The 14,221-nt window shown below is 39.8% G+C and overlaps 1 protein-coding gene across 1 annotated transcript; it reads right to left on the bottom strand.

The window, feature by feature from the left end:
* Positions 1–2,678: 2,678 nt before the first annotated feature.
* Positions 2,679–4,302, bottom strand: LOC121012963 (non-POU domain-containing octamer-binding protein-like). The gene has a single exon (XM_040448437.1). It carries the CDS (start codon positions 4,242–4,244, stop codon positions 2,847–2,849), a length of 1,398 nt encoding a protein of 465 aa, XP_040304371.1. The 5' UTR covers positions 4,245–4,302; the 3' UTR covers positions 2,679–2,846.
* Positions 4,303–14,221: the final 9,919 nt, after the last annotated feature.

The following is a 14,221-nucleotide window of genomic DNA, read 5'->3' as shown; positions in this document are numbered from 1 at the left end:
GTAGACTTTGCTTTATGGGAGAAAGTATCTTAAAAGCTAAGATGTTCACCTCTCAAAAGAAAGCTATAACATAGATTTTATTTCTGCCATAGGGATGTTCATTATGGTTTAGGATACTATAAATGCCTTTAAACCAAAATAGAATCAAGGATAGCACAATAAAGCTAAGAGATACTTTTAAAAAGACACGCATGGGAATACACTCACTATGAACTTTTTCGTCTATGGAAATCATCATCTTTGTTGACAATGCTGGGGGTGATGATGACCTCAATGCTCAGAAATAGAAGGAAGTTAATCTCAGCATCAGGAAAATTATATCCAACTGCAGCCTGTGAAACCAAGCTGTTCAGGGAATCAGTTGAAGTCTGTAGTTGGGTGTTCAGTAGGGATTTTCCTGAAAGACAGGTGGACAGAAGAGTTTAGACTTGAATGATGGAAGATGATTAGTCTTTTGAGAAATAAAGATTTAAAAATTAGATTCTGTTTTTAAGATCAAGTGAAAGGATAATATCCATACTTCACAAATCACTGATGAGCCACAAGTAATTTTGGATAAGAGCTCAGGCGTAACTGAGGCCAAGTCAGAGTCCAGATCTCAGATGCCCAAAGGAGTGAGGATATTTTGAAGACTTAATCTAATCCTTATCATCTTGCCCCTTAAGGAAACCTTGGCCTTGAAGAAGGAGCGATGAGACGTATCATAACACAAGGGAATTTACACGGACATCCTTTCCACATGTTAAGTCACCTGAGGTCCTATTATGTTGGAGATGAGTGTTAGGTGTGTGGTTGAAGCAATAAGTGAGACATGATCCCACATGTGGAAGAGATAAGTGGGGTTGGGAAAAAGCAGAGCATGCTTGTGGGCAAGGTAGGAACATGGGATGGCTTGAAAACTGAGTAGGAGAAAAAGAGGCTGATGTAGGCAGAATGCATAGGACAGCCCTCTCGGTCACAATTGCCCCTTAGCCACCGGTACAGAGAACATCTATTTGGATAAACAAGTTCATCTTATATGCAGTAAGTTCATAAAGAGTATCTTAATTTGGCTCATTCAAAAACAGATACTGAGGCAAAAATCTGTGTGCAAAGAATTTGTTTGGGAGGTAGATGTAGGGAACACTGGTAAGGGAGTGAAGAATTGACACAGAGGAGATAAATCAGTCAATAGGGAGTACATCATGATGCCGACAACAATGGTAGGAGACTAGAAGTTAATCCATCAAGGAAACCCCGGGAAACACACAAAATACACCTGTCAGAATTCACTAACTTGAGGAGGAGGGAGCTAGGGTTTTTATACAACCAATTTCCTCGAATCATTAGTTGAAGCCTGCGAGGTGAAGATGTTAATGACCCACAGCTTCTGGTCTGACTCATACCTACTTCATCCTTACTCATTCTGGGAAAACTGTAGGCGCAGATAGAATGTTATGTAAATTCCCAGGAATATGGGCAGTGAGAGCTTGTATCACCGAATCAAACATCCCCTGGGGCCCCCACCCGGTGGGCCGCTGGACAACTTGATGCCTTTGGCCCTGGTGAGCCTGGGAAGCCACCCAGAGAGGTTGTGTTTTTTTTGTTGTTGTTTTGCTTTTTTAACAGAAAGGTATATGTGTATCCCATCTATTCGTATTAACACTGTATTGCAGTCTATGTGCTACCTGTCTTGTTTCTGTGAAATTACGTGTAAATAATATAATACATAACATGTATTTTTTTCAAATTCATCATTAGTCATTTCCAATGGGATGTGAAACTTGAGTCCAATTGTTACTTTCTAGATAGGACTAAGAATTTTGATGGGTTTGTATGGAAGGTAGGTAATTTGAGTTGACATCCTGGAAAGAAGGCCAGAGTTTGAATTATACCTTTGCTTGTAACCCACTGCCTCATCCCCAGTCGCATCCCCAAAACTGGTGGTTGAACAGTATTGGAAAGGAGAGTTAAAACAGAGGTGGGAAGTTCATTCAAAGACAAACTTCAAAAGTTCTACCGTTTTAGTTGTGTTTTTTGAGTCTATAAACCCTACCTCTTCCTTCACTAAGGTATATATACTTGGAATTTCATAAGTGACAGCATTTGGAAAACAGGATGCTTAATAAATATTGAACAAGAACAATGAGATAATCTATATCTCCCACCATCTGCCGATTTTCACACTAGTATTCAGTTTTCTTGTTCTTATACCTGCTTTTCAATTATACTCCTTGTACCAACATAAATAATTCCTTTCACTGAAGGAAGTTATTAAGTATCTTTTTATTTTTAATCTTCTAAAAATGAATTATATAATTTCATATTCTTGGAATGATTCATTTTCCTTTTAGTTTCACTTCTGAAACCTTTTATCCCATATCATTTACTTGGGAGTGGGTGGGGGGGTGCTAATTTTATTGATTTGATTACATGTTACAATATGATAAACATAATCACAGTGATTTTTATATTGTATTAGATAGCTTCCTTTTTTTTAGATATTGTATAGTATACAGTGTGGTTGTTCTTGGAACTGGTGATGATACTTGGCTTTTAAAGTACCTCTCTAGGTCCTAAATCTATTCTGGTCCATGTGGTAAAGATTTCAAATGTCCAATTGTTGAATAAGTTTTATTTACCATCACATAATTTTCTTTCTTTCTCTTTTTTTTTTTTTTTTTTGATAAATTTTATCGCCCCTCCCTTGCCCTCAGCCTCCAGCATACTCCCTTAGAGTAGTACAGGCAAGGAAGACCTAACTATTGGGAGGAATCCCTAACACTTTTTCCAGGGCAGAATTCTGGCTAGTCCAAAAAGGGTCTTTCTTTTGAGGGTTTTTGGGAAACTAGACAGTGAAATTTTTATTAGTATCGGCGACGTTTGTTTGGAGCAAATTCAGCTCCAGGAGCTGCACGGTTGAACGCAGGAGGGGTTCCACCAATGGCCCCAATTCCTTCCATGGTAGCAGCCTGGCCAAAGCGTTCAGTTGTTGGTGGGGTCAATCCCAAGGTTCCATCTGGCATCATAGTGGCAGGTCCTGGAGGAGCTGGGGTACCAGCTGGCACTGGAGCAGGGGGCATGGCGCCTCTGTTGTTTATGCCCATAGCACCTCCCATGGCCATCTGGCCCATCCGTATCTCCTGTTCTCTCGCATCAGGGAATGTTCCCTTGAATCCTTCCTGCTGTCGCCGCATCATTTCTTCCTGTTGCCGCCGCATCTCTTCTTCACGGCGCCTGCGCTCTTCCTCCCGCCTGAGCTCCAGTTGCTTTCGTTTTTGCACTTCTTGGTTGTGCAGCTCTTCCATCCTCTGGAGTTCTTCTTGATGCCTCATCAAATCCTGTCTCATTAACATGACTTGGTGCTCATGGCGAGCAGCCTCCATCTCCATCTCCAGCTTCTCACGAGCTTCCTTGATGTTGCGGTCCACTTGGTCCTGCTGCTGCTTCTCCATCTCAATGAGTGCCTTCCAGCGCATGGCATACTCATACTCAAAGGAGCCAGGCTGTGCAAATCTGGGTGGCTGTTCTCGCTCCTTATGAAATTGCTGGTTCTTTATAACCAGCTTCTCTGGAAGTCCCTCTTCATCATCCAACTGGTCCATGGGCTCCACAGTCACAGGTCGAGGAAATGTGGTTAACAGGAAGGAGCCTTCACTGCACCTGTCCAGAGCTTTCCAAGCAGCTGGCTTCCCTGAGAATTCAACAATGCCTTTTCCTGAGGGCCTTCCTCTATCATCCACGATGACTACAGCCCTTTCCACTTGGCCAAACACAGAAAAAGCTTCCTCCAGCAGTTCGTTAGAAACATACTGAGGAAGGTTTCGGACTGTGAGCGATGCGCTATGGCAGGCAAAGCGCACACGCAGCTGCTTTCCACGAAGTGGCATGTTGTCCAGCTCTACTTTGGCAATCTCTGCTAGGGTTCGCGTTTCCAAGCGGATAAAGCCAAAGCCCTTATCCTTATGAATGAAGACTTCGCCTGCCTTCCCATATTTCTCAAATAGTTTCCTCATCTCCTCCTCAGTGATGTCAGGAGGAAGATTGCCCACAAAGAGCCGGCTACGTTGGGTGAAGGTCTTCTCTCCTGGTTTCCTAAAATTCTTCAGGTCAATAGTCAAGCCTTCATTTTGGCTGCTGGCTTGTTGCCCATTTGCAGGTATTGGTGGCGGTGGTGGCTGTTGCTGTTGGTGGTGGTGATGCTGATGATGCTTCCTTGGAGTATGGTTTTGCTTCTCCAAGTTAAAGGTTTTATTGCTCTGCATTTTTGCATCCCTCTACCGACTGTTCTCTCCTCAGAGTAACAGTGATGCTACACGGCCTCTACTGTCCCGAGAAAAAAAACTACCATCACATAATTTTCAAAAGTTTTCCTGTACCATTGAAATTCATCAGGGGCCTTTAAGACATGGGTTATTAAGATGTGCACAATAGAATTAGGACAAATCTTCAAATACCACTCCCATTTTTGTGCCTGGATGTCACATACCTGACTCACTGTCAATACTTGGTGTATCACTTGGCAGTAAATTCAAACTTTTGTCTTAGACTTTGGTCCTAGTGATGATGGTGCTGACAGGGATGTTATCAGGTACTGGGGAGTGGCATGGAGAAGAAGCAAAGGTGAAAACATGGTGGAAATAATAAGGACTAGCTAAAGTCAGTAGATGACAATTTGTCCTATCAGTAGTGGTTTGCTGAGAATCCTGGGGCAATTTAGAAAAAGTCCTCCAAAGAAGAATAAGAAACATGTGGAAACCTTTATAAGTTCCGTGAAATTTCAAACTTGCTCCTATTTCAGGACCTGTGTGCTCTTTCCTTAGCCTGGAAATCTCTTTGTCCGTTCTCTTCTTGAGGTTGTGTACCAGACTACCTGTAGGTGCTTGAGTCGACCATCTCTGTTTTTCTTCATTTCATCAGTCTGGCTGACCACCTTAAATATGTCCTTGCCAGTTCCCCATTTCCTCCTTTTCTGTGACTTTTTATGTCCCACAAAATGTCCATGTGGGTGTCTTCTCCTAATTTTTGTCTTATAATAAAACGTCATCTTTTTTGAGTCCTTTGCCAACCGCTATAGAGGACCACTTCTCCCTGATACAAATACCCAGTCATGTCGTATTCTGTTGTCCTGTTTTGTTTTCTTCACCATAGTTACTGTCTGAAATGATATTACTTATTCATACATTTTTGGGGGTGTTTATTGTCTCTGTCTCTTGATTGGAATGTAAGTTCCATAACGGTGAGGACTTAATTTTGTCCACAACTGAATCCATGGTGTATAGGATTGCTACATAGCAAGTACTACATAAACATTTGTTTAGTGAATAAATCTTCATGAAATTAGGAGATGCTATGAGGAAAAGGATAGTTTCTCAAGTTTTTCTTCTAGGAGTTCAGTTTGATAGGCAAAATTTCTTCCCTGTTACACTCCAGGAGTGTATGGTTTTTACCATCCAACTTTTTAGGGATTATCTCTATTGAGTGGTATTTGGAAAACCTCTCATTTTCCCCATCACCTCAGAATTTCTTGAACCAAAACTAGTATTCTGCTTTTGAAAATTACAACCTGTCCATATTTTATTTACCACAGGGGTCCCTAGTTTCCTATTTGGGGTGCAAAAAGTTATAAGCAATATAGCTATAGGGGATGAGCTGGGATGTACTGACATCCCCAAAGAGACCAAGAAAATGAAAAAAAGTAAATGTGCTAAATTCAAATATCTACAGAGGACAAGTATGCAACTCAAAGGAGAGATTTGGGTACCATTTTTTTCTTTCTTTTTTAATGTTTATTTTTGAGAGAGAGAGAGAAACAGAGTACAAGCGGGGAAGGGGCAGAGAGAGAGGGAGACACAGAAGTCAAAGCAGGCTCCAGGCTCTGAGATGTCAGCACAGATGCAGGGCTCAAATTCATGAACCATGAAATCATGACCTGTGCCAAGCCTAGATGCTAAACTGACTGAGCCACCGAAGTGCCCGTGGGTTCCATTTCTTTGGATCACAATCCTGTGGGCTATAGGCCTGTGTTCCCACATTTTATTATTTTCTAAGAAAAGACAATTATCTAGATTTGTTTTTGAAATTTTGTAAATTTTCAATAGGGGGATAAAAAATTTAAAGATACTGAGCAGGACAAATAAAGTTTGTCTAATGATCCTAGATAGCCAGCATGCTCCCAGGCTATAAGCTAAAAGAAAGTTTTTAGGCATATTTCTGGACTTTGCAATGAGTTGTTATAAGAACATTTACCTAATCTTTTGGAGTGAATTGTGAGGGTGGGGTGGGAAAGGATTCTAAAGTGATGCTATTTGCACAGATTAACTTAGTTCTGATATGAACTCTCTAAAGTGTTAAGTAGTGTTTCTCAAAAGCTCTGTGCTTAAGGACTGGTTATATGTACATGTATGTATATATACACATATACACATGTACATACATATACATATTCACATATATGTATTTTAATTACAAATATGTTATAGTCTGAAGTTATGTAACATACAAAATAAATGGATTACTAGAAAAGTGATCATATGCTTAGATATGGCAGTAATTTCAACCTTACATAAAATTTTCTAAAGGTATAGTCTCACTTTGTGTTGAAATCCTTGCAGACCAGTAACTAGCAGTTGACAAACCAGGATGACACTTGGAATAGTGACTAGCATGCCTCAAGGCCAAGAGTAGCTAGCACAGATACTCTTCCCTCTGCTCTACATGTTTGTCTTACATATATCAAGTGTCTTAAAGGCAAGGTCTTTGTATTTTAATGTATTTCTGAGCCTCTCAGCCTGGCATATAGTAGGTGCTCAATAAATGTATGTTGAATAAACCAAAGTACTAAGGTAGATGAAATTAAAAAGGGACTGTACATTTTGTAGATAATATATATTTAAATTTCTCATACTTTCCTGTGATAGAACTTGATATCATGAACATTATTCTATCTAATGTCCACCAACATGACCCTGGTTGGAAAGGATCCCTCCCAGGGTCTCATTTCCTGTGGACTTAAAAGAACAGATAAAAACGCTCCTTGACCATACATCATTTCCTTAAGGACTACATTATTCCAATTAATTTCAAAGCTGGTGACTTAATATCTACTAAGTTTCTTTCCTACTGTCTAAAAATGGGAATTTGCTTATAACAAAAGCCCTCCTTATAACGTGACTTAATCTTGAGTAACTCAAGTCAGTCTGTGCACATAACAGTGCTCTGTTCAGATGCCATGGAGCCTAACTACTGAAATACTTCTTCAAAACTAATTGTTTACAAAATCTTTTTCTCTTTTTTACAGAGAAACAGAGAAGGAGTTTATTCCTCCCATTTCTTCTGTGTTGCCACTTTCCAAGGCAGAGCTCTTGCTCTTAGCTATACGTCCACCTTCTCTATCCACTTAGTTTTCGGTATGGTCTGCATTTCACCCAGTTAACCACACACTCCAAATTACTCTTCAGAGAGGAACTGATTTCGTTGAGTTGTTCTCTGGAATGCAGTAAGTTAGGGAGGGTTCTAAAAACTGAATGAACAAAGAAGAGAAGGAAGGAGTGATGATCTTAGACTTAGTTGCTTTCTACTTTATTGAGTAATGAAATTTCGTTTGGGCTGTAAATTCTCACCCTGGGGGCTGAGGCTCCCCATGGGCTGTTCCTAGCTGCGATAATGATGGAGATCATTAGAGCCAGGCTCTTCAGGGATCAATCCACAGCTGGGAAGTGCTTTCCTAATTTGGTGAAATGATTGATAATTTCAATCAATGTCTCTTAATGGTCTTATCAATATGTTATTCTGACTGAAAAAATTAATAAAAATAGATACAAAATGTTTGTTTTCTTTATGCCTATCATGAGGATGATGAGTATCTCCATGTTATTTGGGATTAGAATGGAATTTCATATATTTGCTCTAACAAAATCAGCAATAATTAGACCCCAAAGAACTGCTTCATATGTTTGTTTGTCTCCAAGTTCTCTTTGTAGCCTCAAAGAGAATTCTCATGATGGAATCATCAGAGCACCATCTTGTGAAATTGGTTGAGAAATTTGAGGGTGATTGCCTTTCCTTCTTTGCAAAACTGAAAATGCCAACTCACATGCTTGTGGTATGATATTTGCCTATTTGAAAAAAAGACCGTGGATACATTTTAGGCTAGCTCTTTAGGTTTTTTCTGAGCTGTGTGTCCAGAATGCCAGCTGTAGTCTTGCTTTCTCTAATGTTCGAAAGCCAGACCCACTGATCACCTCCACCTGCAGTCTGAGGTGCAGGTGGTTTTAGGTGCAGGTAGATTAAGGATTTAGAATCCTTACTTGTAAAAGGATACCTTGAGGATAGCAGTCTGTCTTCCATGTTGACTCTTAAATATATCAATCTCAGCCTTCTATATTGTCTGAATAAAAGGGCTATCTTTCTGTCCCCATTTCCTCTCCTAAGAATTGAATCTCTATGGTAGCATCATGCATAACTTTTGAGAATCTCAATGCTTAAAACGGGGTTCTTTCCCTTTGTCCACCTGAGTTCTGAATCATGTGAGAAGTAAAGCAGACAGGTGGGGGTGAATCCATTAGCTTTATTACTGATTATAGCTGGATCAGAGCATATGGCTTACATTTGCTTCTTTGGTGGGTTCCCTGTACCAACCTCCAGAACTGGATACTCATCCAAACATAGGCAGTGCTGAAAGACCGCACACCTTCCACCCACCCTGCACAGGGTTTGGTGCCTGTAGAAGCAATGGCCTGGAGAACCCCAGGGAGGTATATGCTTCCTGCAAGGGCTGCCCCTAGGAGGAAGGGAGTAAGGAGAGGCTGAGTTAACTATATGGCTTCTCAGTGAAACTCTAGGGAGAAGAGTAAAGAGTGGGGACAGGCCAGGGGTGTTATGGGAAAGTCTGTATTCCTATTGCTGCTGTGACAAATTATGATAAGCTTAGTGACCTCAGACAACACAAGTACCTTAGAATTTTGGGGGTTGAAAGTCTGAAAGTGGGTCTCCTGGGCTAACATCAAGAAGTCTGCAGGGTGCATTCTTGAGGCTCTCGCAGAGAATTTTCCAGCTTGTAATGGCTGCCCACATTGCTGGGCTAATGGCTCCCTTCCAGTAATGGCATCACTTCAATTTCTGCTTCCCTTGTCGTGTCTCTGACTCTGACCCTCCTGCCTTTAAAAAACACTTGGGATGACGTTGGCCCACCAATGGAGACCTTCTAGGATACTTGCCCCATTTCATGATCCTTAATCACAACTGTCAGGTCACATATAATATTTGCTAGGTGTCAGGCATGAGGATGTCGATCTCTTTAGGGGTGCTATTATTATGCCTATCATCTGTCTTTATGGAAACCAGGGGAGTTGAGAAGTAGTATTGTGTCTAACTTCTTCCCGGACCTTGGTGTCCTGTCCGGGCTGCTACATCAACACTAATTGATCTAGTGACCAGCCCTCCTACATGACACCAGAATTTTAAATTCTGCCGTTGAGACTTGGTGTGCTTCAAATCAAGAGAGAGCACTTTATGCATCATAACTGAAATTAACCTGACCTGAGACAGCTGTGCCTTAATACTACTACAACAATACACAGAGCCTACTGCTTTCGAGCTTTATATGAATTATATTAAATTAAAAACAGGTATTAACTTTGTAACTTCACTAACAAGAACTGAACTTAAAAGGATAAATTACTTGCTGGACAAGTAATTTAGACAAGACAGCTAGAAAGGATTAGACCTGATATTTCAACTTAGGTCTTTGATTTCAATCCCATGTTTTCTTTTTCTGTAATTTTATTTAGTTTTGACAGAGAGACAGAATCCCAAGCAGGCTTCAGGCTTTGAGCTGTCAGCACAGAGCCCAATGCGGGGTTCGAACTCACAAACCTGGAGATCAAAGTCAGATGCTTAAGTGACCGAGCTGCCCAGGTGCCCCTGTTTGCTGTTTTTTCTGTTGCTTCTTCACTTTTCACCATAGTGGTTCCTGAGGCCCTGTCCCACCATGAATGGGCCTTTTCCTGTTCTTCATCATTCTCTATCATTGTGGCTGAGGACCCATCATGTCTTATTCCCATTGACATAAAACCGTAGTGGATCACAGAACCTCCTTGTGTATGGCTTCTTAGACTCCCTCTATTTCCATTTTAGTACAGCTTCAGAGAGAGTTTCCTTCAAAGCACTTGCCTGTGAGTGTATGAGCTAAAAGAATGTCTTTCAGTCAAACTCAGAGAAGCCTATCCCACTGCCGCGCTTGGGAAATGCGATGTCTGTTTCTTCCCAGGGAGTGAGCTACTCTAGTTCTGTTCCAGGGTAACTTGGATGATTGACAGCAAGTAGGGCATACTGAAATTTAATGAGAAGAATGAAACCAGTTGCTTATGAACTTACGACTAACCAGAGAAATAGTCCAAGCATGAGTCTAGGCTTTTTAGGGTCCCCTTTTTCTGGACCGCCTAACAAAGTATTTGGAACAAACATGATTTGGAACAAAGACTGACATATGGTTTTTAGCAGAATTGCCTTCAAGTGTATCATTGTTAATATTAGGATCTATTGAGATCTTAGTATGTGGCCAATAGTGGAAAGGAAACCAAAATACCTAAGAGTGAGATAATACCATAATCTATATCAGATGCAATAAAATTTTTCCTTGGTTTTATCTTTAGTAAGATTGCGTATGAGACTAGCTTTTAGCTTTAATATGTATTCGATCTTTGAAACAATCATACTAAGGAAACAAGCCTTTATAAAGCAGTAATGACAGGATTCCTTCTTGAATTTTATTGTTAGCTTAGAAAATAATTATCAAAATTTTTAGGTTCCTATGATTATATTGCCTGGCGAATTTTCATTGTTGCAATTCACATGGGATAATGGAATTTAGCAAAGATATAATGTTTAAGGACATTAGCTTCAATTTGTGGTATATGTGTTCACTCTCCTCAAAAACTCAAATGTTTAAGACCTAACCAAAACTGGACTATAGTGTTACCTTTATTTCCCCCAAAGGCTGCTTTTTTAAAATGCACTTTATTTTGCTTTTTGAAGCTTGTATGATGTTAAAAATGTTGTGTTTCATCCTGTTTATACAATGAAAGAGTCAAATAACTATGCAAGATTGGTAGGATGCAAAGTAACCTTATTTCCTTTTCTACAGACGTACCCTCTTAGAATATTTTTACCTAAGGTTTTACAGTTTACTTCCATGTCTATATATAATATGTGTGTATTACTACTTTTTTTTTTCTTTTTTCTCGTTTCAAGTTTGTTTATTATTTTGAGGGAGAATGAGCTGGCTGGGGAGGGGCAGAGAAAAAGAGGTAGACAGAGGATCCCAAGCAGTGTCCCCCTATCAGTGCGGAGCTCCAAATGGGACATCATCTCAGGGTTTGTGAGATCACAACCTGAGCCAAAATCAGGAGTCACACGCTATGAGTTAACACTTAACTGAGGCACTCAGGTGTCCCACTACTTTTCTTCTTACATCAATTTTTAATATTTTCTGTTGATTGACACTTGGAAGATCAGGAACTACCAAATTTTTCCCTTTTTACCTTGACAGGCATACTTGCCTTTCCCTACTCTGTTGACTCAATATAACTAGAATGTAACTTCTGTTAAATCTTACATTAACTATGGACGTGTTAACTATGGACGTGTTATTTAGAGCTAAGTTAGTAAGCTATGATCATATTTCCTTCACGTACAACTTTTGGTCTTTCCTGGCATTAGTAACTATGCATGTTTGCTTATCTTTCTATATTTGTGATATTAATCACATACTTTGTAACAGTTGTGTAAATATATTCTCTGTACACACAGGTTTATCTATTTATAGAAGTCTCTCTTGATGATTTCTGATCTGTTTCCTTCAGGCTGTTTGCTTTCTATACCTGTGTCACAGATGTGTTACCTTGGGAATCTTCTGTTTGTTTTTTAAAATTATTACTTAGGGGCGCCTGGGTGGCGCAGTCGGTTAGGCGTCCGACTTCAGCCAGGTCACGATCTCGCGGTCCGTGAGTTCGAGCCCCGCATCAGGCTCTGGGCTGATGGCTCAGAGCCTGGAGCCTGTTTCTGATTCTGTGTCTCCCTCTCTCTCTGCCCCTCCCCCGTTCATGCTCTGTCTCTCTCTGTCCCAAAAATAAATGTTGAAAAAAAAATTTAAAAAAAATAAAATTATTATTTAAGTTTATTATTTATTTTGAGAAAGAGAGAGTGAGAGCGAGCAGGGGAGAGGCAGAGAAAGAGGGAGAGAGACAATCCCAAACAGGCTGTACACTGATGTAGGGCTTGAACTCATGAACCTCAAGATCATAACCTGAGCCAAAGTTGGGTGTTCAACAAACTGAGCCACCCAGGCTCCCGTGTCTTCTGTTTCTTGTGTCCCTTTGTTTTTAATATGTGGTTTAAGGACTTGTTTTATAGGAACACATTTTCTGGTAGTTTTCTGGGAATAGTGTATGAAGAAACACATTCTGGGATCTTGTGTTGCTACTATAAATGTCTCTCTTCTGTCCTTAAACTTGATGGCAGTTTGGTTATAAATAATTATCTTTCAGTATTTTGGAGACGTTGTTCCATTTAGATTCCAGAATTGCCATTGAGAAATTTGAGGTTTTTCTATTTCCTGATCCTTCACGTTTGACTTAATCATTTTCTCTCTGGAGACTTGTATGATCTTCAGCTCAGATTCTGAAATGTCTGCAATGACGTAGACTAATGTGTCTAGTTTTATTCTGTGACTTAGACATTTGATGGAATTTTTCAATCTGGAACTCATGTCCTTAGTTCTGACAAACTCTGTTGAATCATTTCTATAATGATATCCTTTGTTTTCTTTTTCTAAAATTATTTAAGTGAATATTGGATGATCTGTAACAGATGGAATGTGGAAACAGATGTGAGAATCCAGCTGTCTTTTATTAAGCTAGACATTAAAGAGAATTGAAAAAATCTAAAGCAAAGTAATGATTGTCACTGATGATTTTTTGTTCTGTAAAATATTTTTTCATAAAAATGCATTACTTTTGTTTTTACTTAAATATCCTACATAATATTTGGTTATGTGGAATACATATTTTTAAATTTGGTTTCACTTCTAATAAGATACATACTGATAACCTACAAAAACAAAAGCTTTGGGGGGCCAACAATTTTTGAAAGTATTTAGGTAAGGAATATTTATACTAAAAAGGTTTAAAACTGCTGCTTTAAATGTTTCTTATTGGATGATTGAATTCTTTCACATATATGATCCTTCTCTTACCTCTCTGAGGATATTAATAGTAATGGTTTGGAATTTCCTTTTGCCTTGGAATTTTCTTATCCCTTGACAGTCTGTTTCTAAGTTTTTTTCTAATGTTTGTGTCTTTTGGTATCCATCTGAGAGGCATATGTGAGGTGTCTGGTGATTTTTGGTTGTCTGCTCGTAGAAGGGTAGGGGCTAGCAAAAGTGATGGAAAGTTCAGTGGGATTTCCTTTGGTGCCCTTGACTTCAGGTTTGGTCTCACTGTTGAGGAAACTCCAGATGTGGAAGTTGGTATCTTTGGCTATTTCTTGTTAGGCTGAGTGGATTTCCCATGAAGATTCTTGGAACCCCTTGCCTGGAGACTGACAGGGAGAACTACCATTGTTTGGGGAGCCAAGTGTCAGAATCAACCTGGGGATCTCAGCATTGACCATGCCCAAGTGTGATAACCTCCCTTGTTTGCAGTGAGGTAGCTCTGTCTTTATCTGTGTGTTTTCCCCTCAGGACAGAGATCTGTACTTTATTTTCTCCAGAGGATAAATGTCCAGCATTCTGTACCAGGGAAGGGGCAGCAACTCAGCAGCATGAGTATGTAATGTAGGAATCTAATGGTTCTCATATGTTTTTAAACCAATCTTAGCGTTTCCCTTGGAGCCCTACCCTAGGAAGGGCTGAATTCTGAGCTTTTTGAGCATATACCGGGTAAATCAGGTTACTAACCAAAATTCTGTTATTGGATCTTTTTCTTCTAGTCATGTTAGTTTATGCTTGTAAAACAAGAAAACTCATTGTATATAGCTCTTTTGGGGGTTGCTAAATCTATAGCAAAATTGGTTGGATGTGTTCAATGTGGCAACTTTACACAGAACCAGGCCCAATTTCTATATGGGCCGAGGCATGTGTCCAGTGTTTATTTTTATAAATGTTCCATTCTGAATGTTCAGTAATTATGTTCTCTTGCCAAAGTTGTCTTTTAGCACTCTGCCTAGTTTATTTTTAGCAGAG

The sequence above is a fragment of the Herpailurus yagouaroundi genome, unplaced genomic scaffold, assembly GCF_014898765.1.
Source record: "Herpailurus yagouaroundi ecotype Mexico unplaced genomic scaffold, PumYag 197, whole genome shotgun sequence".
In the NCBI taxonomy this organism is placed as follows: domain Eukaryota; kingdom Metazoa; phylum Chordata; class Mammalia; order Carnivora; family Felidae; genus Herpailurus; species Herpailurus yagouaroundi.
This window is presented reverse-complemented; position numbering and strand designations above follow the sequence as displayed.